We start from the raw sequence: 27,186 nt of genomic DNA, 5'->3' as shown, positions 1-27,186 counted from the left end.
ATTGTTTGTCTTCAATCTGACCGGGGATGATGACATAGATGCACTGGCTCCAGTAACCACGGGTACCCTTAGATTAGAAATGAGGTTTAGACAGCCACTACCCCAAACAACGACGCTTATTGTCTACGCGTGCTATAATTCAATCCTTGAAATTGATTCAAAAAGAAACATCCTGGTCGATTATTACTGAGACGCTCATAATGAACAATCAGCAGATTCAAAACCTTTTACATCATTTACTGGGGGATGTTTTCTGCGGAGTTTTGGCCTCTGACGAGTTACCGCTGCTGCAAAACAAAATGGAGAGACCGGCCTACTTTGTGGTAAACACAGATCCACGTGACCGACCCGGCCAACACTGGTTGGCCCTCACTCTGGAACAAAATGGCGACGCTACGTTCTTTGATTCTTACGGTTTTCCGCCTGATTTTATTTATTACCCGCAAACCATTCTGCAGTTTCTGGAAAACCAGGTCGGAAAAGAAGAGGATTAAATATCACAACATGACCTTACAGAGCCCCTTATCTACTGCTTGCGGTCAGCACTGTATCTACTATCTGTGTCATCGCGCATGCGGTTTATCATATCAAAACGTTCTCTCGCTCTATGACGCTGACTGGGATCTAAATGATTCTATGGTTTCTGATTTTGTGGAAAAATATCAAAATTGTGTAGCTAATCCTAACATAGATTACTATAATCATATGGTATGTTCAATGGAAATGTTTCTACAATGTCATAACTTGTAATGTATAATGAAAATAAAGACGCCGAGTAAACCATAATTACTTTTTTAAAAGCTTCTTTATTATTATTAAGAAACAAAACAATGCATACAAAATCACGACAAAGTGAGCCAACGGGGTGATAGAGTGATGTTTTTCTTTTTCTTCCTCTTACGTTTGGATGTAAAAGCACGCGTAACAGGTGCCTCATACGAATCATAACTTCTCATTTGAGGGGGAGTAGAATATGTTAGAGGGGGGTTGTCTTTGATTTGACGTATTTCCAAACGGGTTCTATTATTAGGAATCGTGGACAGAGGTATGTTCAAGTCTGCCAAGGCGTGTAAGAATTCAGACCACCTGGGAGGTTGCTGCTTCGATTGATGTGTGACCGCCAAATGTTTCATTAAATCCAATATGTGCGATCCGCGTATAGTTTTTTCATTGTAGATAAATTCCCCCTCATGGTTCCATCGGGCTAAACCATCACCGTCAGATATCTTCTGTAAAATGTATTGAGCATTCTTTTGAAAACGAGGGTTAATGTTTGCAAGAACCTCTTTGACAACACCGTCTTCATTGTCTTTATGCTGTGGAGTGTCTTTTTGAGCCTCCTCCTTCGATACACTCAGGACAATTTCACGGGTCTCAGCTTGTTTCGTTCTCTGGAGATTCAAATATCGCTGCAGCAAAGCGTTGTATTTTTTTATTTTCTCATCAGGCATCAGACCTTTTTCTTCCAGGATCTCTCGCATCTTTTCATCTAAATCAGTTTCAACCCGATCTCGAATATTTTCAGGCTGGTTAACTCTATCGTTTAGACGTTTTAGCTGGTCAGGGGATAGCAGTTACATTTTTCGTGATGCCATGTCTTACATCGATTATCTTGAAGCAGCGTTTGATATCAGCTGACCGAGGAATGGCAGAGCGACGCTGAGTAATGGGAGCAGAAATCCACCTGTTTGTAGAGTTTTACGTTTCTTGGATAGACTCGTCCTTTTGTCAGCAATCAGTCTAAGGTGATTCTTTTCCCGTCTGAGTTTTTTATATTGTGTATCTGTGACGGGGATCAAGCCCTTTAAGAGGTTTAAAGCTAGTTCACACACAGCCTGAATCAGATCTGAGGAGCAGTTTGACAGTATAGCTTTACGCAGGCGCGGTGTGCTGTTCAATAACGCCGTCAGCAGAGGCATGTTTCTTTTCATACGGGTCGACATTATTATTTATTTACTTTTTTCCAGGCAGGTAGACGCATGGGAGCTCGGAAGGCAGCAGACCCGCTCTCAGTCTAAAGTCGTCTGGGCAGGCAGTCGTGAGGTCGACCAATAAATAACTGTGGGGTTTTTTTGTGGCGTCTTCATAACTTTCTAAAAAGTATGATTTTTTTCTAGGAAATATTTGTTGCGCCAAGATAGACATTTGTAGTTTGTCACGTGGGTTTTTGAAAAGTATAAGGTGCGTACAATTCAAGTTGAGAGTACGACTATATTTTCCCTTATGAAAGATATTTTGCGTGAGAAACATTACAGACATATTTTTATGATGTCTATATTGTGTGAAAATTTTTACCACTTCTGGATTATCATTGGCTTCACATATTACATCGTCTAAAATAACCAAATGTTTTTCACCAGGAGGGAAAAGTTTTTCATCTTCAAAAGAAGCAGGCAGACCTTCCACAAACTTGACTTTTATACACATTTTTTGCAATTCACAATACAGAGGTTGAAAACACGTGTAAATCCATACAATATTGTCAGGTACAGCATCCATTACATAATTACAGTTCTCCAATACATTTTTTACAAAAACAGTTTTACCCGACCCGCTTGGACCTACAATCAGGCAAGAGAATGGAGCTTTCAGGCTGAAATCTGAATCTGTTTCCTCCATAATAGTTTGTCTTTTAGTATCCGAATGGAACGCTCTTACCACCAGGCAGCAGACGGCGTTTATCAAAAACCACTCGAAACTTTTTTTCAATCGAGGAGTTTTTCAGCTGAAATCTGCTCTTGTCACGCAGAATCTTGTGCTGTGGCGCTTTAAGGAAACGCTCCTCTGACGAGTCAGCTATGTACCCTTCAACCAGATCCTTGACACTGTCAAAATTAATTGACTCACAGCACTCATATGTCTGAGTGATCCCTTTCACACGCAGACACACTTTACCGCTTCTTGTCTGATAGGTATAGCTCTTTGGTCCCGCCGCTGCGTACTCTTTAATGGTGTCGCCTGACAGTTCATCCGTGAGCTCCCCGAGCAGATTACCTAAGGGGAGAACATTCTCATCCGGTTTACTTACGTAAATTATGCTGTCTGTATCATAATAAAGGGCTCGATCCTGTAGCTCATCCAGATATTCATACAGCCTGAGACGGGCGTATCCTGTTGTGAATGCAGCTATAAAGATGTTATCAGTCCTATTAGGCGGTGCTACACATTTATCACTGTAACATTTCTGAACTATAGCCACTTTATCGCTGACAAAGGTAAAGTATTTTATCCTGTATTCCCCTGAGAACATGGCTGTGAGGAAGTCTTGAGGGTTATTTATTATCTCAGTCTGTGTCATGTTGCTACGTTGTGCAAACTTACCCCACAGGCTGTTAAGGCAGAGTTTTGCAACCTGTCTTTTAGCCGGATTGAGGGCGATTTTAGCTGGATCTAATTTGATTCCTTGTCTCTTGGCATAATCCTTTACATACCTCTTTCTGCTTGCTGCATCAACAGCCTCAGGCGGATAACCGCTAGCCTCCTGTTTCCCTTTAAGGAAACCCTTAATATACCCTGTGAATAAGGTATCGCTTACTTTAGGGAAGTGCCAAACCTCTTTCAATTCAATGCGGTATCCCTTAGCAACAGCTTTGTTTATTTCCGGGGAAACCCACACACCAATCAGAGCTCGCTCTTCGTCGCTATGGCTACAAGACCCGGCCTGATAATTCTCCTCCGCGCATGTGCGGCAGAGCGTGAAGACCAACTTCCCGCGAGATGTCCTGTACGGTAACACAGGGTGAAACAACCCTCTCGGCGTGTAGACTTTAGCTTGAATGAGTCCAAAATAGTGACTCGGGTCCTGATCCGATTATCTAACGATAATTTCGGGATGGCCGATCGGATACGGAAACCTACAAAGGACATCGGGATACAACGATGTAAAATCCACGTAAAAACACTTCTCGTCGTCACCGACAGAATAGCGCAGGCACGTTGGACACGTACGGCCACCGTACAGGGCGTCACGTGGTATCAGGGGTTGGGGGGCGTGGTATTCTTTGAGAAAGTTACACACACCCGTGTCAGTTTTTTTCATCCTGCTCCATTGATGTTCCCAGATAACAACAAGTTTTACACCAAACTCACTCTCCAACAACCTGAGACGTTCCTCAGTACGTCTGTATGCACATTCAAAGCTCTCCCCTGTCAGAGGATTTCTGTCTGTGGGCTTGAAACACTGCGCACACCCGTGGTAAAAACATCCTAGAAACTCAAAAACAGTCTCAACACCATCAACCACGGCGTAGCCGTCAACATAGAACCGCCCAAACTGCTTCTCGCCTCGATTCAGTGCATGCTGAATGAAAATGTTTTTTTGAACCATGCTGTACTCCAGCCACTGGATGGCAGCGTCGGAATATCGTTTGCAGTGTCGGCGGTAATTTTCAGGGCACGGAATACCGATAGTATCCGCCGGAAGATGATTTTTGCGGAAAACATTCATGCAAGCTGCAGCGATCGTAGCGGAGAAAAACGGATCCACAGTCGTTTCGCTTATATAGCTATCTCGAAATAAGCGACACGCCTTCCTAAGAATGGCTGTGTCATTCCGACAATAGAGTTGGGCCTCTTTCTAAAAGTCAAATGTACCGTGACAGACCGAATTGTACCAGCTGAGAAACTCTTCCCTCTTTTTTGGAGTCATCTGATCTACGCCGTAAAATTCCGGCGCTGGATAGGGCCCCACATAATTCAGGTTTTCAGCCGAGCTGAAACGATGAGGGAAATGGCCTTTCTCCTTGTCCTCAAAGCCCAAACATTTGGGCAGCTGCGCCAAAGGAAAGGGAAGGAAGGAGGCTGAATCTATGAATCTCTGATCATAGTGATTTTCACAGATTAATACAATTTTGGCACCTTGCATCACTACATCTGGGTCGATACCTAATTCAACCAGAGCTCTGATAATGATGTAGCCGTCAAACCCCCGAGAATTATGAGCCACAAAAACCATTTTACTGAACTCTGGTCTCCTGAAAAACAAGATAAATTCTTTGGAGCATTCAACTCCTTCAAAACACCACTCAGCACCATGATTGCTTATAGCCGAGACATAAAACGGTACGTGGACGCCGGTGGCTGTGGGAAATGTCTCAAAATCATAGTAGATAACTCTTAACTTTTCCTCATCATCATCACTATCTTCATCATCATAGTCATCATCATCATCGTCTTCATCATCATCATCATCACTAACCTTTACCGGTTTTGGCTTCGTGTTACTTTTGACATTGGGTGTAGACTTTTGCTTTTTATTACTTTTATTGTTTTTCTTTTTCTTTTTCTCAAACACCTCTAGAGGTTGAATGTAACATTTATGAGTTTCATTTGTCTCTTTCTCAGCATATTCTTTTCCACAAATAAGACAATGAAACGCCGGGCATCTATGTCTTTGAAGCTGGTGCGATAACGCAGTGTAATAGGGGAGTCTACAATCGGGGCAATATTTATGTATATTGACTCGCATATTTCCCAGCTTTAGGTCGCCATTTTTTCTCTCTGTGTTTCTCCATACAGTAGAGCGATTGACACATACGTCCGCAATCCTCACAGCGGGTGAGATGCTTCGGCTTTGTGTTGCAGGCTTGGTCAAGACATACCCCGCAGTGGCCGGGGCAGAGGTGATAGGCTTCAGAGGCGCAACCCGTATGACAAAATGTGCAAAAGTACTTCACACCAAGAAACATCCTGACATCTCTGATCCCATAATAGTGACCCTGGAATAAGAATAAAAATAGAGTTTTTGCACTCCGAGGGGTCTGTGTTTCAAATTTCGACATAGGCCCACTTCCTTGGTTTCTGTAAAACACAACTATTTTACTCATCACAACCGTTTCAAATTTATCAATGTGTGAAAAGGAGACAGGGGTCTGATCTGTTAGACTGCTTTGCTCCTGAATAATTCTACCAAATTTCACAGCATCGTCATCACTACACCCAGGGTTGAGGAGATGCGCTAGATTGATGGCAAAGCACAGCTGATTGGTTAGATTATTCACGATGTACAAACACTTGCGCTTCTTGCTTAGAATCTCACAGTTCAGAGTTTTGTCAGCCCTCCTTTTACCCCCGCCTCTCTCATTACGTACAAGCTGACCGACTATTTCTAAACTATCATCACTCAAAACAGACTGATTGGATAGAGCGATGTGATCGAGCACCACTTGAAATAAACTCAGATCAATACCGTCATCCGTTGATACAACGGCTGCGGCGTTGTTTTGCAATAAATCACCGCGTAACTCCAGCTGAATAACATCGTCATTACCGGAGGCATGGGCCTGGATTTCATCAACCAACTGATAGACAGCGTCCATAATGTGAACATACGCCGCTACAAAATCACCCGCACTGCCGCTACGCCGGAGGTTTAACGGCTGTCTAATCTCAATATTATTGAACTGAGGCCGCCTAAGGATGCTGCCACCCCCCTCATCACAACTATTTTGAATTGGACGGTCATGAGCGCCATCTTCAGGGTTTACTTTGTCACTACGCGACGTGGTAGGCTGGGTACACCTGCTGGTTGAAGGCTGACTACAAGTGCTGGATGGACCCGGATTAGAAACCCCTGAGGCTTGAGGAATACAACTACTTGTTGAAAGTTGTTTACCGGAGTTTGTTGAAGCATTGACTCCTCCTCCTGTTTGCTGTGGGGGTGGATGGTTCCCTAAATTTTCAGGAGCGTTACTCCGGTCTGTTGCATTGTTTTGAATCTGTCTAGAAATATTTAGTATTTGATTTATTGTTTCGTCAAGTTCAACTAAAGGAGGCTCGGTTTGTGTGGCAGGTCTCGGAGCTGTCGCAGCACCAAATGAGCTTGCGCCTGACAAAGCTTTTATCTCGTCAATTAAGGCTTGGTAGTTTTGTGAAATGTTATCATCGCTAATGTGATTCGCCGAGTTTTCTGGCTGATGACTTATGTTTAGAATCTGATTTAATATATCATCATGATCAAACGGACAAGGATTGGTTTGGCTATGCTGCAGAGCTGGGGTTAAAGGTTGAGATTCAACACTATTGTCCAAAGCAAGACTGTTTATCTCTTCAAACAAGGCTTGATAATCGTTTTGCTCAGAAGCTAACTCTGATTGAGAGCTACGGACAGTGAGTTGCTCTAATAGAGCGTCTATTTGACTGAGATTATGAGGGGTCACGTCATCATCATCGTTGCTAGTGTGAAGGTTCAGGTTGTTAGGTTGCTCGTCAGTATGCTGAGGCGGCGTTGGCTGCGAGGGAGCGCTGATAACTCGAGCCAAATATTCTCTCAGATTATTAAGCTCCATTCTCTTGACTATTCAACCTACATAAGCAACGGTAACATAAAACACATGAAACAGCTAACAACAGATTTCTTTGCCCACAACCAAACATAATGCCTTCATTCTATACATTAAATCAATATTGTAACATAAACATTGATGAATTATACATCCATGACACACTCGTGACAGTTTTCTCAGCTGTGTGTACCCCGAGCTACACACCAGGAGAACCTAGAGTAGATGAACAGTCTAGAGTTTAGGATCTGATGACACTCTCGCTTTTTTTTTCATTATGGAAATGTGAGGGAAGACGCAGGCTTACATCACATGATCCTGTTTGCAGGCACCGGACTCATCCTTCGATCGTCATCCAGCGGGGGAGGAAGGAAGCTGGACTGAAGAAAATAAAGGCTTCTTTTCTTCAAAATAAAGCGCCGACCATAATACATGGGGATCCGGCCCTAAAATCATACACGATGCATCAGTTTTATGACCAAGATTTTTTAGTTTGTGATTTCTTAAAATTGACTGAGAGGACTTACAGCGTATGTTAGTTTTTTTTACACCCAGCGTTGTAGACGCTTAGGTTTTTTTTTTCTTTATCTGAAGTCAAGCACAGCGCCGCTGATTGCTAAAAAATAAAAGAATGTGTGCATCGTCACAAAATTGTAGAACAATGTTAGCTAGAATTTGTACTCAAATTAAGGATAAAACTTTTTAATGTTTTCATCAGACAATATAAATTATTGATTAACTGGCTCCTAACTTAAATGGTCAGTGGACATTTGGCGTAGCGGTTAAGCGTCAGACTTTTTAAGTGGCGAACTCAGGTTCGTATCCCACTAACTAATGACATCATTATATATGTATTATTTAATACAATAATTAAGCCCTACATTTAGACTTAACAATAATTAAACAAACTTACCGTTTTTCCAAAGTCAGCGTTGCGCAACATGGACCAGTCTCGTTAGACTCCAGCAGACGGCTGCTTCTATGTCAGACGCTTGAACAGAACTGAGTTCCGATTTTTGAAGCTTTGACCAAACTTCCAACTTTTATGGACTGGTGAAATTTTGGCGGGCGGAAGGCAGGATGCAAATGTGTGTGTGTGTGTGTGTGTGTGTGTGTGTGCGTGTGTGTGTGTGTGTGTGTGTGTGGCACCGTTCTCACGGATTACCAGACACCTGTGTTTATTCTTGAACTTCTAACTAATGCCTATGTATATTATCCCTGTCTTAGACGGGTCTGGCGGATGTCTGGAAGTCATTAAAAGGTAATCTAGACGTAGTGAAAGGTCGTCTAGACTCCATTACAGCGACATCATTATACCCTTAATGTAAGGGGGGGATCCCTGGGAAAGTAAGTTCACGGTGACCTTTGACCTTAAGGTCATCAATCATAATTAAAACATAATTAAACCTGACATTTTGTAGTCATGACTCTCTCTCACAGACTGGTGGCAGCATTTAGAATCAACTGGTGGTCGGAAAGTTTTATGTCCGTTTGCTTTTGGTGTTTGATCATTTCTTCCTAAGCAGATAAAAACCTTTTGCTGATTTTGAACTATCAACACTGAAGCTGTCCAGGAAAAATTTACAAAATAATGTAACTGATTCAAATCAAGAATTAAAATCTTCCTATTTTATTTTACATTTTAATTTCTAAAATTAAAAGTGAGCTTTTCTACCAATTTCCTTATCTCCAAGTGACTCAACACTTTTAAGACTGTTGCACACAACATCCTAATTATTAATTATCCCTTGTTATAAGGTTGGACTTTTCCTACTTCCCTCAAGTGTACTGTTACTGAACAATAACAAGTGTCCAGATCCATGTGTGATTAGAAACAACAGGTCAATTTCCAACTTTTGTTCATCAGCAAAATTTTTAGCATGTTGATATTTTCTGATGTTAAATGTGGAGTACCACAGGGCTCGGTTTTTGGCCCTCCTCTCTCCTCTCTTTATATTTTACATATTGGCCAAACTACACACGGTCATGAAATTCATTTCCACTGTTATGTGGATGATGTGCAGCTGTACGTCCCTGTAAAGGCCGATGACCTTTCTGAAATTACAAAATTAGAATCTTGCCTGCCTACTTAGTAAAATTGGAAGTCACATAATTTTCTGATCTAAAATTCAGATAACACTGAGATGCTGGTCATCAGTCTGCCCCTTCACAAGTTTGATCAGTTACCCTTAACCATTGACAACCATTGGAGAGAATTCCTCTCCACTATTATCTAGTGCGACTCAACAGTGATTCTAAAAGGTATTGACCTCAAAATATGAACTCTTCAACTTTGGATGCAGTAAATGCTTAACATTGACATCATGTAAGAAAAAATCAGTTAGAACTGAAAACTCAGTTGTAGCATATTAAAAAGTTTGGCATCATCAACATCCAGTCTATAGGGAACATTATAAATGATTAAAAGATCCCTGAAACATCTAAATACTTAGTTTCACATATTCTTATTTTTAAGGGTTTTGACTCAGTTCATTGTGTTTCAAAAATCTTAACTCAGTGGTTCCCAAACTGTGGTTCTCCTACTACTGGTGGTACATGAAGCTCCACCTAGTGGTACAGTTCAGTTACAGTAACTTGTGGTCAGTTCAGTTGATGAATCTGATGTTTGGGATTTCGTTCATCAGGGATATATTCATGATCACTCCATGATTTTGGTCCTTTGTACAGAACAAACTGAGGAGCCTGAAGGTCCGAATGATGTTTGTACTAGTAAAGGTGAACATAATTATCAGTTGTCTGATGTAAATTAGAGGCTTTGAAGTGAACAGGGTTCAGTTAACACTGAGATAAAACTGTGTAGACGACTGAGTCACCTGTTCACTTACTGTTTCAAAGTCAATTTAAAACGTTTTACAGTTTTTTGTTCATGTTGTTTGAGACATTGTCAAATCTTCTCTGGAAATGAAGAAATTAGAAAAAAACAGAGGAGAAAATGTTTCTCTGTGGACAGAAACAAGTCAACTGTGACTGAGACAGAACTAGACTTCATGACAAGAGACAAGATCTTGGTAACTGACGTCTGGATCTTCAGAGGAACTGATCTGAAGGTGGAATTCAGTCTAGAAGAAAATCTCTCCTTAAATTCATCCTCTGTTTTCCCCTGGCCGATCTTAAAGCGGCTCAAGATGAATCTGGGTCTGTTGTTTCCATCCTGTTTGTACCAGAACAGATAATCATTTGATGAACTGCTGTTATACAGACAGTCCAGTGTTACTGTGTCTCCTTCAGTCTGAGTCTCGTCTCCTTCTGGTTGCAGCACGTTGTCTTTTTGTGCTCTGCATCCTGTAAAACACCAACAAACAGTATCAGTGTGCTGTTAAAGAATCATGTCAATGTTGAATTGATATCAAAGAAACAGAGTTGTGTTCATACCAAGGCACATAGCAGCCAGCAGCACTGAGATGAACAGAGGCGTCATATCTGCAGTCTTGAGGAACTGGGAGCTACAGCGAGTAGAAAGAAGGCTGTGATCTCTCTGTTTAGTCTTCATCAACACTAAGTTGGTGGATTAGAAGGAGGAACCTGATCACAGTGACAGGGCTCATTCACAGCCCTGTGTTATTCCCCCTGCTGACAACTGGACACTAAACACACTTTGGACCCCATGTCAGTTGACCAAAGAGGGCACTGGGGCTCCACCCCTCAACAACCCACGAGTTTAAAAGTAAAATTTATATATATATATTTGTAATTACATTTCACTAAAGAAGTAACACAACAAATAAAACTCACTATTTGAGGTGGAAAATCCTGCAGTACTTCATTTTGGGGTGACAGTTTGTACCAGTCTCCTTTCCTGGTACAACTTGTCTTGTATGTGGTCATCATTGGAAAGTTCAGCTGACATGTGACTTTTTTGGTTCTTTTCTTAAAGGTGGATGGACAGTTTTGAGTTTGTCTTTGGATTCTGATGAAAACAGAAGAGATAAATGTTTTCAGAGGTATTTGTTAATGTTTTATTGTTTATCTATGGTGAAGTTCTACATGTCACCAACAGCAGTGAACAGTGGAAGGAGCTCATTTGTCCTAAAGATCCACAGAGATTCAGGAGGATTAAGTTATTAAGTCTGTGTATATTTATTAGTTTTCCTGCTGTGATTGAATTTGTGTGTCACAAATAGGAGTGTGGATGCAAAAGCACGATCTGAGGCAGGCTGGAGAGCAAGTGTTCTTTATTCGGCAGGCGGGATACAAACAAAGAAACAAACGGTGTGAACTAAGGGCGCTGCACTAAAAGGCAGGAGAGTAAAAGGAAACAAAATGCAATAACTGGGGTTGACTGCTCTAGCAGGTAAGAAAGTCCATAAAAAACAAGAACTAAGATCGGCTGTTTTAACGGGTCGGAAGACAAACATACATAGAGTCCAGGATAAACAAGTTCAGAGAGTCTTTCAGCGGAATCAAATCAAGTCAAGAAGCTTTATTGTCATTCCAACCACATATAGCTGAAGCAGTACATAGTGAAATGAGACAACGTTTCTCCAGAACCATGGTTCTACATAAGACAGTAACGAGACAGAACATGGAGCTGAGGACTGCTAAGTTGTCCTAGCCACATAAAGTGCATCCTGTGCAACCTAGTGTAAACAGTGCAATAACGCAAAGAGAAAGTGCAGACAGACGTCAGAAGACAGTGCAAAAACAAAACACATAACACAAAAACAGCAGCGACCAGTAGATAAAATGTACAATGTACATCTGATGTACTGTAAAAACGATGGTGGAAATTATGTGAGAACAGCAAGGTCAAATGATTTGTGCAAAATAAAGACATGAAAACATTATAAACAGTTTGTAAATAGGCAGCAGTTCAGTTTGTTGTGTGTGTGTTGAGGAGCCTGATGGTTTGAGGGAAGACACTGTTCAACAGGCTGATTGTGAGGCCCGAATGCTCCGGAACCTCTTCCCTGATGGCAGAAGTGTGAAGATTGGATGTGAGGGGTGGGTGGGGTCGTCCACAATGCAGGTAGCTTTGCGGATGCAGCGTGTGGTGTAAATGTCCGTGATGGAGGGGAGAGAGACTCCAATGATCCTTGCGATCCGAAACGGTGCAGTTCCCGAACCAGGCAGTGATGCAGCCGCTCAGGATGCTCTCAATGGTCCCCCTGTAAAATGTAGTCAGGATGGGGGGCGGCAGATGGGCTTTCCTCAGCTTTCTCAGAAAGTAGAGATGGTGGGGTTCAGACAGGCTGGTGCAGTCTACCTAGAGAAGATGACGAACTGACAAGGGAGCAGAGTTGTGGAGTAACTTGTATAGTGATGAGGCAGAGACAATGACACAGGTGAACCAGCTGAAGGTGAACAAAGAGTCTGGATCATCAGAGTTGAACAGTGTGTGAGTCCCTCTAGTGGATGTTGTGGAGTTTTCTGTTTCTTTGCTCCAAAGGTTTTTGTACAGAGTTTTGCTGTTTCCTGTCACTGTGGGCCTCAGAGCACAGTAGTACACAGCAGAGTCAGACACTGCAGCAGATGAGATCTGCAGATCCATTCCAGTGTTCTCCTTGCTCACATTGAAAGACATTCTAGGAACTAGATTTTGTAGTTTTGTTCCAGTTCCTGTGTGAGACAGTAAAAACTCTGGTGGTTTTCCTGGATATTGTCGATACCAGAGAAAATATTCATTAGCTGCAGCTTTCTTGGAGTATTTGTAGGACAGAGTAACAGAGTTTCCTTCTGAATTGAACTCTTCATGGTTGACTGCAGTGAGATGTTCACAGCTGACACCTAAAGGAAGAGAAATGTTGGTAAAGATGATGTTCAACTCTGATTGTCTGTTCCAGTGGTTTCTACCAAACAGATCCTCTACAGACATTTGTTCTTCCTACTTTAACCTACCTTTTAGTAGGATCAGAAACAAAGGAACAATTCCACAGTACTGCAGTGAGAGCATCTTCCACACAGTATCTGGGTTCTGTCTGCTTTAGATATTGAATGGATCTGACAGTAGGAGTTCTTTGGTCTTCTGCTCTTTGACAGAGCTGCTCCTCCCTCAACCTGTTCCTCCTCATATCACTGGATGTTATCAACACCAAAACCACACCTCAACACATTTTACTGGTTGAAGCATCAAAACATCCTCTTCTGTTCTTCTTCTGGGTTTTTATTCTCTTTGATTTGCTTCTTACAGATGTTATCACCTTGTGATATGTGGCCTCAAAATCCAGCATTCTAATGTTTCTTTGTCAGATGGTCTCACAGTACAGGTTCAGAGTTATACAGGATTTGTGGTTCATGCTATTCCCCAAAGGTTTTCTTAACCAATGAACATGATGTCAAATGAGTTTGTATCTTGTTGGATTTATTTCTTTTTCTTTTCCTGCTGTGTTTGAATCCTCATCCAGTTGGTTAGTGGTTGATGTGGATTTGCTGCTCATGTGAATCCTCCCTCAGTGTTTCATGAGCAGCTGGAACCACAGTGACTGTGAGGAAACAGGAATTAGCAGAATCCATCTGATATGAAGCTGTGGTTTGAATACCACTTCCCTCCTCTTTGAAGAGTAGTCAGATATCTGTGTTCAGGTTTTTGTACAGCCTCTTCTCCACTTTGTATCACTGTGTTTCTAGAGCACAGTAGTAGAGAGCTGTGTCTGCCAGGGTTAGTCTGCTTATGGTCAGTTCAGTTGTTAAAGGTGATGTTTGGGATTCATATCGTTCATCAGGGATATATTCATCACTGTTTGTTTTTGCTCCTTTCCAGAGAATAAACTGAGGAGCCTGAAGCTCAGAATGATGTTTGTACCAGTGAAGGTAAACATAATCATCATCTGTCTGATATCTACATTTGAGTGTGACAGATTCTCCTTCTCTTCCACTGACTTCATGTTGTTCAGCAGAGATGCTGTCTCCAGCTATTAGTCCTGGAAAAAGAGGAGAAAATGAAGCCATTAGATGAACATTGTCCATGAGGCTGAGAGGAGAAGACAGTGGAAAATGTCCCTGTACAGTGTTACTCTGTGGACAGAAACAAGTCAACTGGAGCTGAGATCATCATTCTGTTCAATGAGACACGGATTAGTTGGAAACTCACCTATAAAGTGAGAGAAACAGAGAAAGAGGTAAAGCAACATGTCTTTGGAGGAGTTGAAGCCAAACAGACAGCAGATGAACAATGTTCTTCCACTGCAGTAGAATGAAGCAACTAAACAGCCTCTCTGCTGCACAGCCCTTCTCCTCAACATCAAGCTGATTGTGCTTTTAGTTCCTCCAACATTTCTGCTCTGGACACACAAACAATCTCATTGGTTGACTTGGACTTCAGTGGGTGGGACTCAAAAAAACATAGATAGATTTGAAGATTCTCTACCTTTCAAAGTTGAAGTTACGCAGATTATTCATGAACCATAGAAAGTCTACTTCAATAAATAAGAACCAACCTCCAGTGGGAACCAGGCTCAGGGTGGGTGGCCATCTGCTTTGACTGGTTGGACCAATACCTGCACACAGAAAACATTTAGCCCTGACATCAGGGATTCCTGCAAAAAGGTACAAAGAGAGATGTATTACAGATGGAAAAGGGAAGAGGTACCAAGAACAGAGCCCTGTGGTACACCGTTTGAGAGGTTGTACGAGTTAGAAACTTGTTCCCGCCAAGATACTTTGGAGATTTGTCCAGATAAGTAAGACCTGAGCCAGATCAGAGCTGCCCCAGTGACGCCCAGATCTGAGAGTGGAGAAAAAAGGATCAGGTGCTTCAGTGTCAAAGGTACAAAGGACCATTACTGTGGAGTGACCGCTCATTAAGTCAGACTGGTTGACATCAGGGAGGTTGTTCTCACAAACATTATCTATAATGTTTTGTATTGGTGCCAACAAATATTATTTGGGTTCTTTTGATTTGTTGTTTTTTCTTAATATTCTGTTGAATCAAATAACAAGTGGAAACTCAAATTCTTTTTACCAGAATAGTATCATCAAAGTCATGTGTAAAGTTAAAAGTAAGTTGAAACACATTAGATGAACCAGTCGACTTTGCATTTGTTTTCATGGTTATTATGAACTTTATGATAAACTATTTTTAGTTCTGCAGTTATGATGTAAAAAACTAAATTATATTTGCCTAAATGCTGCTTTTCATTTTGCCCTTTATTGATTTCTGATGTTAAAGATAAAGATAAAGATAAAGATAAACTTTATTGTCATTGCAACATCGTACAACGAGATTAAGGTGCCAACCAGTCTGTGCCATATATACAATGAAAAGAAATAATAAAAAAACAGAATAAATAATCAGAGACAGTCAAAAAGACAAAATAAGACACAAACAACCATTCAAGTAAACAAAAGAACCTCACATTGTGCTGCGGACCAGCTCTCACTCCCACAAGTGAGCATACTGTCACAGTTACAGTACTAGTTTCTATAGTCCGTTCTTTACAGTGTTTAATGTAGTTATTGCAATGGGATAAATACTTTTTTTAAATCTGTCAGTCCTAGTTTTGATGGACCTGAACCTTCTCCCTGATGACAGCAGTTCAAAGAGAGAGTGTCCAGGGTGTGTAGTGTCCCTGAGAATGGTTTGAGCTTTTTTGAGGCAGCGGGAACTGTGAAGTTCTTCTAGAGGGAGGAGAGGGGAACCGGTGATCCTCTGTGCTGTTTTGATCACTCTCTGGAGAGCTTTCCTCTGAGCCACTGTGCATCTGCTGAACCACACAGAAACACAGTACGTGAGGATGCTCTCTCTGGGAGATGTTGTTCTTCCTAAGTACCCTTAGGAAGTGCAGTCTCTGCTGGGCCTTTCTTATCAGCTCAAAGGTGTGTACTCCCCAGGTTAAATCCTCCTCTATGTGGACCCCCAAGAAGCAGAAGTCTGACACCCTCTTAACTCAGTCCCCACTGATGTACAGTAGAGAGACCTCAGTTTTCGTCCTCCTGAAGTCAATGACAACCTCTTTTGTCTTGGAGGTGTTAAGGAGCAGATTGTTCCCCCTGCACCACAATGTCAGCTGTTCCACCTCGTCTCTGTAGGCAGACTCATCCCCCCCTGAGATAAGTCCCACCACTGTGGTATCATCTGCGAACTTGACGATAGTGTTGCTGTGGTGAGCAGGAGTACAGTCATAGGTGTAAAGAGTGTAGAGCAGGGGGCTCAGCACACAGCCCTGTGGGGAGCCAGGACCTTGGAGGTGTGTGGGCCCACTCTCACCCTCTGACTGCGATCAGAGAGGAAGCTCTTGATCCAAGAGCAGGTGGAGTGTGGGAGTCCTAGGTCAAACAGTTTGTTTACCAGTTTGTGAGGAAGAATTGTGTTAAGTGCAGAGCTATAATCCACAAAGAGCATCCGCACATAGTTCCCCTGCTGCTCCAGGTGGGACAGTGCAATGTAGAGGGCAGTGGCTACGGCATCCTGTGTGAATCTGTTCGCCCTGTACGCAAACTGGTGTTGGTCGAAGGATGGTGGGAGTACTGAAGTGATGTCAGTTTTTCAAAGCACTTCATGACCACTGGGGTGAGTGCAACTGGCCGGTAGTCATTGATGTTGATGTTCTGACTTTCATCACTACAAAAATGAAATGAAACTGTATCATCAAACCGTCAGAGTTGAACAGTGTGTGAGTCCCTCTAGTGGATGTTGTGGAGTTTTCTGTTTCTTTGCTCCAAAGGTTTTTGTACAGAGTTTTGCTGTTTCCTGTCACTGTGGACCTCAGAGCACAGTAGTACACAGCAGAGTCAGACACATGAAGCTTCTGGATCTTCAGAGGAACTGATCTAAAGGTGGAATTCAGTCTAGAAGAAAATCTCTCCTTGAACTCGTCTGCTGTGTTTCCTTCATCCAGTGTAAAACGACTTAGTATAAATCTGGGTCTGTTGTTTCCATCCTGTTTGTACCAGAACAGATAGTTAGTCGTTAAACTGCTGCTGTTATACAGACAGTCCAGTGTTACTGTGTCTCCTTCAGTCTGAGTCTCGTCTCCTTCTGGTTGCAGCACGTTGTCTTTTTGTGCTCTGCATCCTGTAAAACACCAACAAACAGTATCAGTGTGCTGTTAAAGAATCATGTCAATGTTGGATTGATATCAAAGAAACAGAGTTGTGTTCATACCAAGGCACATAGCAGCCAGCAGCACTGAGATGAACAGAGGCGTCATATCTGCAGTGTTGAGGAACTGGGAGCTACAACGAGTAGAAAGAAGGCTGTGATCTCTCTGTTTAGTCTTCATCAACACTAAGTTGGTGGATTAGAAGGAGGAACCTGATCACAGTGACAGGGCTCATTCACAGCCCTGTGTTATTCCCCCTGCTGACAACTGAACACTAAACACACTTTGTACAACTCTCCTTTCCTGGTACAACTTGTCTTGTAGTCATCATTGGAAATGTCAGCTGACATGTTTCCTGTTTAACAACTGCTGCAGATTCACTTTGTTCACTAACACAGAAAAGGTGCTGATTGTTGTGAACCTGCTACGACCTCTTTAATATCTTTGATCAGAACGATGACAAGGAAACTGAGAATCAACATTTGAACAACATGTGACTTTTTATTGTTTTCCTGCTGTGTTTGAATCTTCATCCAGTTGGTTTGTGGTTGATGTGGATTTGCTGCTCATGTGAATCCTCCCACAGTGTTTCATGAGCAGCTGGAACCACAGTGACTGTGAGGAAACAGGAATTAGCAGAATCCATCTGATATGAAGCTGTGGTTTGAATACCACTTCCCTCCTCTTTGAAGAGTAGTCAGATATCTGTGTTCAGGTTTTTGTACAGCCTCTTCTCCACTTTGTATCACTGTGTTTCTAGAGCACAGTAGTAGAGAGCTGTGTCTGCCAGGGTTAGTCTGCTTATGGTCAGTTCAGTTGATGAAGGTGATGTTTGGGATTTATATCGTTTATCAGGGATATATTCACTACCACTCAATGATTTTGCTCCTTTCAAGAGAATAAACTGAGGAGCCTGAAGCTCAGAATGATGTTTGTACCAGTAAAGGAGAATATTATTATCAGTTGTCTCATAGTTACAGCTGAGTCTGACAGATTCTCCTTCTCTTTTAATGACAAGATTTTCTACAGGAGTAATTTTGTCTCCAGCTATTATTCCTGAAAAAGCAGAGAAAATTTAGGCATTAGATGAAATCAATCCTACAAATTGAAATATTGATTGTTGGAAAAACAAGTTATGACTGTTTAAATAAGACTACAGTAATTTAAAACTCACCTATAAAGTGAGAGAAACAGAGAAAGAGGTAAAGCAACATGTCTTTGGAGGAGTTGAAGCCAAACAGACAGCAGATGAACAATGTTCTTCCACTGCAGTAGAATGAAGCAACTAAACAGCCTCTCTGCTGCACAGCCCTTCTCCTCAACATCAAGCTGATTGTGCTTTTAGTTCCTCCAACATTTCTGCTCTGGACACACAAACAATCTCATTGGTTGACTTGGACTTCAGTGGGTGGGGCTTAAATAGATTTCTCTACCTTTCAGCGTTACATTTACTTAGATTATTTCGGAACCAGATCAATTTCACCTCAATTAATAAGAACCAACCTCCAGCTAGATCAGGCTTAGGGTGGCCATCTGCTTTGACTGGTTGGACCACACAGAAAACATGTATCTCTGACATCAGGGATTCCTGCAGAGAAATGTGTACTATGAATGGAAGAGAAAAGAGGACCAAGAACAGATCCCTGTTGTACACCATTTGAGAGGCTGTGAGAGTTAGAAACTTCTTCCTGCCCTGTTACCTTGGAGATTTGTCCAGATAAGTAAGATTTGAGCCAGATCAGAGCTGCACCAGTGACGCCCAGAACTGAGAGTGGAGACATAAGGATCTGGTGCTTCAGTGTCAAAGGTACAAAGGACCATTACTGTGGAGTGACCGCTCATTAAGTCAGACTGGTTGACATCAGGGAGGTTGTTCTCAGAAACATTATCTATAATATTTAGTATTGGTGCCAACAAATATGTTTGGGTTCTTTTGATTTGTTGGTTTTTCTTAATATTCTGTTTAATCAAATAACAAGTGGAAACTCAAATTCTTTTTACCAGAATAGTATCATCAAAGTCATGTGTAAAGTAAATTAAAAGTAAGTTGAAACACATTAGATGAACCAGTCTGACTTTGCATTTGTTTTCATGGTTGTTGTGAACTTCACGATAAACTATTTTCAGTTCTACAGATATGATGTAAAAACTAAATTATATTTTTCTAAATGCTGCTTTTCAATTTGCACTTTATTGATGTCTGATGTTCTGACTTTTATCACTACAAAAATGAAATGAAACTGTTTCATCAAACCATCAGAGTTGAACAGTGTGTGAGTCCCTCTAGTGGATGTTGTGGAGTTTTCTGTTTCTTTGCTCCAAAGGTTTTTGTACAGAGTTTTGCTGTTTCCTGTCACTGTGGGCCTCAGAGCACAGTAGTACACAGCAGAGTCAGACACTGCAGCAGAGGAGATCTGCAGATCCATTCCAGTGTTCTCCTTGCTCACATTGAAAGACATTCTAGGAACTAGATTTTGTAGTTTTGTTCCAGTTCCAGAGTTTTGCTGTTTCCTGTCACTGTGGGCTGCAGAGCACAGTAGTACACAGCAGAGTCAGACACTGCAGCAGAGGAGTTGTTCATCATGATTTGTTTTTGTTCCACTTTAACCTTCAGTCCAGAGATTTTTGCACTTATCACTGCTCCTGTAGCAGAGTGTGAGATGAGGAACTCTGGTGTTTTTCCTGGATACTGTCGATACCAAAGGAAATAATCGTTAGCTGCAGCTTTCTTGGAGTATTTGTAGATCAGAGTAACAGAGTTTCCTTCCAAACTGAACTCTTCATCGTTGACTGCAGTGAGATCTTCACAGCTGACACCTGAAGGAAGAGAAATGTTATTTCTATATTAAATAAAATCCAAAGAATAAATCATATGATGAATTAAACTTTCTTGTGCATCGTGACGTAACATACTATTTAAAATGGAAAGAACCAGTAGAGAAAATCCAAAATACTGCAGTACAGTGAATGTTTCTGGTTTGTGTATTAAACTCTGTAGAATCTACAAGTTTCTCTCTCTTCTCTAGTTCAGTAATAGCTCAGCTCCTCCCTGAACCTCTGTCTCCTCTTAGATCTGTACTTTCACTTCTCTCTGTTCCTCCTGGTTCACAGACTGGTGGCAGCTTTTAGAATCAGGTGAAGGTGTAAAGGTTTTTCCCAGTGTTTGACTCCTTTGATTTAATAATGGTCTTTGTCATCAGCACTTCATGTGTTATAAACCATCTGTTATTGGAATCTGTGACCAAATAATCTGAACTGACGTGGTGACTGAACATTTGTACTTAAGAACATCCAGGACTGACCCCTGTGGTACACCACATCAAATTAACACACATGTTACAAATACAGAGGAGGTTACTCTATAAAATCTAAAATAAAATCTTCTTCTCTTTCGGCTTTTCCCATCAGGGGTCGCCACAGCGAATCATCCTTCTCCACCTAACTCTATCATGAACATCTTCTACCCTAACATTAGCCAACTTCATGTCCTCTGTTAAGACATCCATATATCTCCTCCTTGGTCGTCCTCTTGCCCTCCTGCCTGGCAGCTCCATCTCCAACATCCTTCTACCAATATATTCACTATCCCTCCTCTGCACATGTCCAAACCATCTCAGTCTGGCCTCTCTGACTTTGTCGCTAACACAGGCAACGTGAGCCGTCCCTCTGATGTACTCGTTCCTTATTCTGTCTAACCTGGTCACTCCTAAGGAGAACCTCAACATCTTCATCTCTGCTACCTCCATCTCAGCCTCTTGTCTCTTTCTCACTGCTACCGTCTCTAACCCATAGAGCAGAGCTGGTCTCACCACTGTCTTGTACACCTTTCCTTTGAGTCTTGCTGACACTCTTCTGTCACACAACACTCCTGACACTTTCCTCCACCCGCTCCAACCTGCCTGCACTCGCCTCTTCACCTCTTTTCAACACTCTCCATCACACTGAACTGTTGACCCCAAGTACTTAAACTCCTGTACCTTCTTCACCTCAGCCCCCTGTAACCTAACGCTTCTACCTGGATCCCTCTCGTTCAGACACATGTATTCTGTCTTACTACGACTGACCTTCATGCCTCTTCTTTCCAGAGCAAACCTCCACCTCTCCAGCTGTTCCTCCACCTGCTCTCTACTCTCACTGCAAATCACAATATCATCCGCAAACATCATTGTCCAGGGAGATTCCTGTCTGACCTCATCTGTCAGCCTGTCCATCAGCATAGCAAACAAGAAGGGACTCAAAGCTGATCCTTGGTGTAGTCCCACCTCCACCTTGAACTCCTCTGTCTGACCTACAGCACATCTCACCACCGTCATACTTCTCTCATACATGTCCTGAACTAGTCTGATGTACTTCTCTGCCACTCCCGACGACCTCATACAGTACCACAGCTCCTCCCTCGGCACCCTGTCATACGCCTTCTCTAAATCTACAAAGACACAATGCAGCTCCTTCTGACCATCTCTGTACTTTTCCATCAACATTCTCAAAGCAAAAATGGCATCAGTGGTGCTCTTACGGGGCATGAAACCATACTGCTGGTCACAAATCTCCACCTTCTTCCTAAGCCTGGCTTCCACTACTCTTTCCCACAGCTTCATTGTGTGGCTCATCAACTTTATTCCTCTATAGTTGCTGCAGTTCTGCGTGTCACCCTTGTTCTTAAAGATCGGAACCAGAACGCTTCTCCTCCATTCCTCAGGCATCTTCTCACTCTCTAGAATCCTATTGAACAAACTGGTTAAAAACTCCACTGCTGTCTCTCCTAAGCACTTCCACACCTCCACAGGTATGTCATCAGGACCAACACCCTTTCAGGACCAACACCCTAAATCTAAAATAAAATACCAAAACCCAAACATTTTACTTTTATTCTTTTCTTCTCTTTTAATATTTATGAAGAGGTTGTTCTCTGTGTTCTCATTTCTTAGACAAATTCAACATTGTGAACATCACCGGACAGAGCATAGCACCGAGTCCACTCTCCTGACGGTGACAGAGGATTTTTTTAGTCCTTAACTTCAGTTTTTTTAATTATTTTAATCATTTTCAGTCTCTTAACTCTGTCTGCTGCCTTTAACTCAGTCTGTCATGGTTCAGCCCTGAAAGCCTCGTTACTCTGTCCTTTTCATTCTTTCCTGTTTTTGTTTCTAAACCTTCCCTTCAGTTCATTTCTGCTCTGCTGTTTAAGTGATTACACCTGGACCAGGGACTATTTAAGAGCCCTGTCTTCTGTCTCTTTCTCCAGGTTGCTGCTAACTGTTGGGTCCAAAATTACCACAACACTTTTCATACACTAAGAGATGGAGACAATAAAGCACAACAAGGACACTCTGCCTTTTACTTGCAAGGGGAGCCGGCCTGAGGTCTTAGCATCATAAATGCTTCACCCAGGAATTCCCATCTCTGACTCCATCCGTTCCCCCTTTGTGCAAGCTTTTATTACAGATGAGACACACCCTGAAGTTACAGATGTGGGCTGGTATGGTTAAAGGATGATCATTTTACAAGGAAAAAGAACTCCATATAAGGATAAAACACTGCTCACAGGTGTATAGCAACAAGAACTGGTCAACTCAACTTTTTTCACTGGAAAGATGGGGGTGTTGCATTGACAATCTGGTGCTTCAACAATGATGCCTGCTCTTATCATATCACTGATCACAGGTTTTATACCTTCTTCAGCATCTGGTTTTAATGGGTATTGTCTTATTCTGGGCCTATAGCCTGTTTTAGGTTTAATGACTACAGGTTGAACAGTGGTCATTAGGCCTACATCTGTTTTACCTTTGGACCAGAAGGAGGTTGGAACTTTAGCTAATTCATCTGGTATCTCTGTCAACAGGGTTTGTCATTCAGTATCATCATCTAGCTCTCCCTGCTCTAAGTACCATGTGCCAGCCTGTTTTGAATTTTCAAGGTGTGTTCGGGGAGTGGTATTAACCACCCACCCTAGGGTTTTCCGGTATATTGACTTTGTCTCTTTGTCCATTGACCACCCATCAGGCAATTGTTTCCATGCTGTAATTGCTACAGCTCTCTTTACAAATCGTCCAACGTCTTTCCACTGAGCTTTCTCAGGTTTCATCAGTGACATGTGGCACAGAGCCGCAAACTGCAAACTGTTTATATGCCTGTGGAGTCAATCTGGCTGAACATCCTGCAAATCCCTGCCTGTCCGTGTACAGGTGACTGAGGGTCACCTTCTGGGGTCCCAGTTTGTTGATTCTTTTGTCATATTCTACATCTGATCCTGGTGTCTTCTTGTACCTGAATGTTACATGGTACTGGTCTGAATCTAGTGTATCGGCTCTGACGGAGGATTCTAAATCCTCCATAGCCATGGATAACAGGTGTTTTCCTGTTTCAGCCGGGTCTGGATTGGGCAAATCTAGACTCCAGTAGTAAAACACTTCTAGCCCTTCTGCTACAAAGGTATCTTCTACACTCTCAATGCTCCTAGCCACCATACCTCTGGAGGTTGGTACTATGGAAATCTTTAGTTTAGTCATCAGATCTCGCCCTAGAAGATTCACAGGACACTCGGGACATAGCACAATTTGAGCACTCTCCTGTTTTCCTGTATTTAAGTCTTTGACAGTTAATGGTTTGGAGAAGTAACTGACACTAAGCTGACCATTGGCTGAGCGCACCATTATTTTGTCTTTAGAGGATCCCACTCCAGGTATTCTATCTCGCAGCACGGTCCGGTCGGCTCCTGAGTCACACAGGAACTGTACCTTGGTTCCCTGCACCCAGAGCTCTCTCAGCGGAACCTGAGGTGCGTGCTGTAACTAAGATGTGTCTCAATCGGGACCGTTAGATCTAACAGTTCGAGGGCCTCATGGTCAACTTCATCTCCATCACCGTCATCTGAGTTCTCTGTGTCTTCTAGAGGGCCTAGTCAGTATGAGGAGGGGTTGTGTGCAGCGGTGTCATACTCTCTAAGTCTTCTGACCCTAGGTTTCTCAGGGCAATTTCTTGCAATGTGACCTGACTTGTCACAGTTAAAGCATCGATCATTTTTTTCTTTTTAATGACTTCCTGTGCATGATGGGCATAGTTCATAGTTTGTTGAACACCGTCAGTACGATGGTTCACATTATGTTTTCTTATGAAGTCTGACAACTGAGGCAAGAAACCAGCCATCAGAGCCTGCTTCAGCTGTTGTTGGTAGGGAGAATCTTGAGCCTGATCTTCTTGCAGCCTACTATGGTCTTTAAATGTGTCCTCTAGTCTAACTCTGAACTCAAACACATCCTCATTATCTTTCTGTTGACATTGTGAAATCTTCACATAATCAGGTGTTCTCTTCCATGTCTCCTTCACTGCATCGTGCACCAACTGCAATTGTGCTTGCAGAGCTTGATCCCCTGCAGACAATCAGAGGCGCTAGCAACCTCAATTTTTAATTTATTTATCAAATTGTTACAAGATGACTCGGTCAATTTGCCATCAAAGTCATGGATCTTTTACCGCAACTTCAAATATTGAGTACTGCCAGGCGAGAAGTTTTCCATGAATTCCTCATCGCCTTCCAAGGCAGGTTTACTGTTATTTTTCCCCATTATTAAACTATGACCTTAAGTCACCACACTGTGTACTTCAACAGACCACTGGATTTGTTATCACCGTTAGGTTTCCTCCAGTGCTGCTGCTCTCATGTCAATTGGTGACATCCACACTCATAATCACACTCTTTCATACAACAACCGGTAATACTTCTCCTAAAAATTAATGGCTTCTTAGTCACACTCGACTATGTATTCATAGTGGCTTTCAACACTCGACAAATTAGTGATTTCTAAACATACACTAATTCATGAATTTATAGTGGCTTTAAACTCCGGTCCCACTCGAGATGTAATCTATTTATAGTGGCTTTTAATCTATAGGTACATACAGTAGTATGAATGGATCTGCAGTGACTTACAGAATAAATCAGATTCATACAACATAAGAAGAAGTTAATTATTGTTTTATGGTGGAAACAACATTAATTATTTCACAATGACAGAAAACCTCAGTGTTGAATATTAGATCCAGACAATAAGTGATACGAGTAATAATTCGATTTAACTTTGACTCATTTGATTCTTGGTCTTTAACACCAACACTTCATGTGTTATAAAATCTTTCATGGGGGGAAAAAGGTCATTGTTAATAATACTGTTAAACATTTATTGTTTTCAACTTTGGTTTGATGTAGTTCGACGTTTGGAAGTGTTGTTTGTATTAGATGTTGGAGGACTTGCTGTTACACTCTAACTGATCCACGTCCATCTTCTTCCTGTCATTTCAAACTAAATTCCAAACTCTGTGTTTGTCCAAGATTCTTGAAGTTTTTCTGTGGATTTCCTGAATATTGTTAATCACCAGTTGACAGTTTAGGGTATTTGTAGGACAGAGTTAGTCTCCTTCTAAACTCAACTCTTCATAGCTGAAACCCAAAGGAAAAGATTATTGTTATTTCATTATGAAAAATCTATGATGTAAAAAGGTTTTACTGGTTTTCTGTCAAGTCAGTCTTATATAGACAACACTGAACATCACAGGATGAACCACAGCACAAAGTTAACTTTCAGGTAATTACAATTAAAGCTAGAACTTCATATTACTCCTCATTAATAGAGTCAAATAAGAACAACCCCAGGTTTCTTTTCAGCACTGTAGCCAGGCTGACAAAGAGTCATAGCTCTGTTGAGCCTATTATTCCCTCAACTCTCAGCAGCAATGATTTTATGAATTTCTTTACAAATAAAATCAGAACTATTAGAGAAAAAATTTATCAGATCCTCCCTGAATATAGCATGGATTGTACAACAACTCTAGATCCACGCTCGTACTTCGACTGCTTCCTCCCCGTAGATCATTCTGAATTAGTTTCAGTAATTAATTCCTCTAAACCCCATATGTCAAAGTCAAGGCCCGCGGGCCACATCCGGCCCGGCGTGTAATTATATCCGGCCCGCGAGATCATTTCTATATTATTGTTATTAATGGTCCGGTGATATGAAGCGCTGGTAACACAATAAACTACAGATCCCATAATGCAGCGCTTCAGCTGCCGAACACATTCCACGTTAATCAAGTCTAGTTTATGATGCTGCAGGTTATTATGAAGCTGGTCCTCAGGATGCCAAGTAATGTTGAACCATATCGTTACAACGGTGTTCACAAATACGCACTTTGCTGATCAACTGAGTTCTCACGGAGCTTTGGAGACTTTGACGAACAAGAAAATCATTTTATTTATTTTACCGTCGATGTGGAAACTGCACCTGTACAGATTCAGATGGAGCTGAATGAGCTGCAGTGTAATGACTGAAGGTAAAGTAGGACACTGCAGGACCCTCACAGTTTATTCACTCCATTCCCGCAGAAATGTCCCAGCTCCGTCCACATGAGGCTCGAACCTTGTTTATGTTTGGTAGCACAAATCTTAGTGAGAAGCTGTTCTCAGTGATGAAGACTAACAAAACAGCACACAGGAGTCGTCTCACTGGTGAGAACCTACAGTCCATCCTGAGAATCTCCACAACACAGAACCTCACAACAAATATAAAAGAACCTGTTGACAAAAACAGATGCAGCTCTGATAAAATGACAAATGACAGCAATGACAACTGAATGATTTGATTTGTTATTACTGAAAAGCACGAATTTAATTTATATTTCCAGGTTTTGTTATGCAGCATGTTCATATTTTGAATTTGTATAATTTTGACAGGAGATATTTTTATAGAGAGCAAAGTCTTTTGGGATATTTAAAATTTAAGTTTATTTTTTAAATAAAATGACATTGAATTAAATTTGAATGTTTGTTCTTTTAATGTTTACTTTATTTCTAACTTGTTTAATTTAGAGACGATATATTTTTTATAGAGAGCAAAATAGTATAAGTTATTTAC

At 41.7% G+C, this 27,186-nt stretch overlaps 1 gene segment (V, D, J or C); it reads right to left on the bottom strand.

The window, feature by feature from the left end:
* Positions 1 to 16,386: 16,386 nt before the first annotated feature.
* LOC113151883 lies at positions 16,387 to 17,409 on the bottom strand. The segment is given in 3 exon segments: positions 16,387 to 16,674; positions 16,928 to 17,250; positions 17,341 to 17,409. Coding segments are annotated over 3 exon segments (657 nt in total).
* Between the last annotated feature and the right edge of the window lie 9,777 nt (positions 17,410 to 27,186).

Source organism: Anabas testudineus, unplaced genomic scaffold (genome assembly GCF_900324465.2).
Source record: "Anabas testudineus unplaced genomic scaffold, fAnaTes1.2 Contig84arrow_ctg1, whole genome shotgun sequence".
NCBI lineage: Eukaryota > Metazoa > Chordata > Actinopteri > Anabantiformes > Anabantidae > Anabas > Anabas testudineus.
Note: the sequence above shows the minus strand (reverse complement) of the source record. Positions and strands in the feature narration are given on the sequence as shown.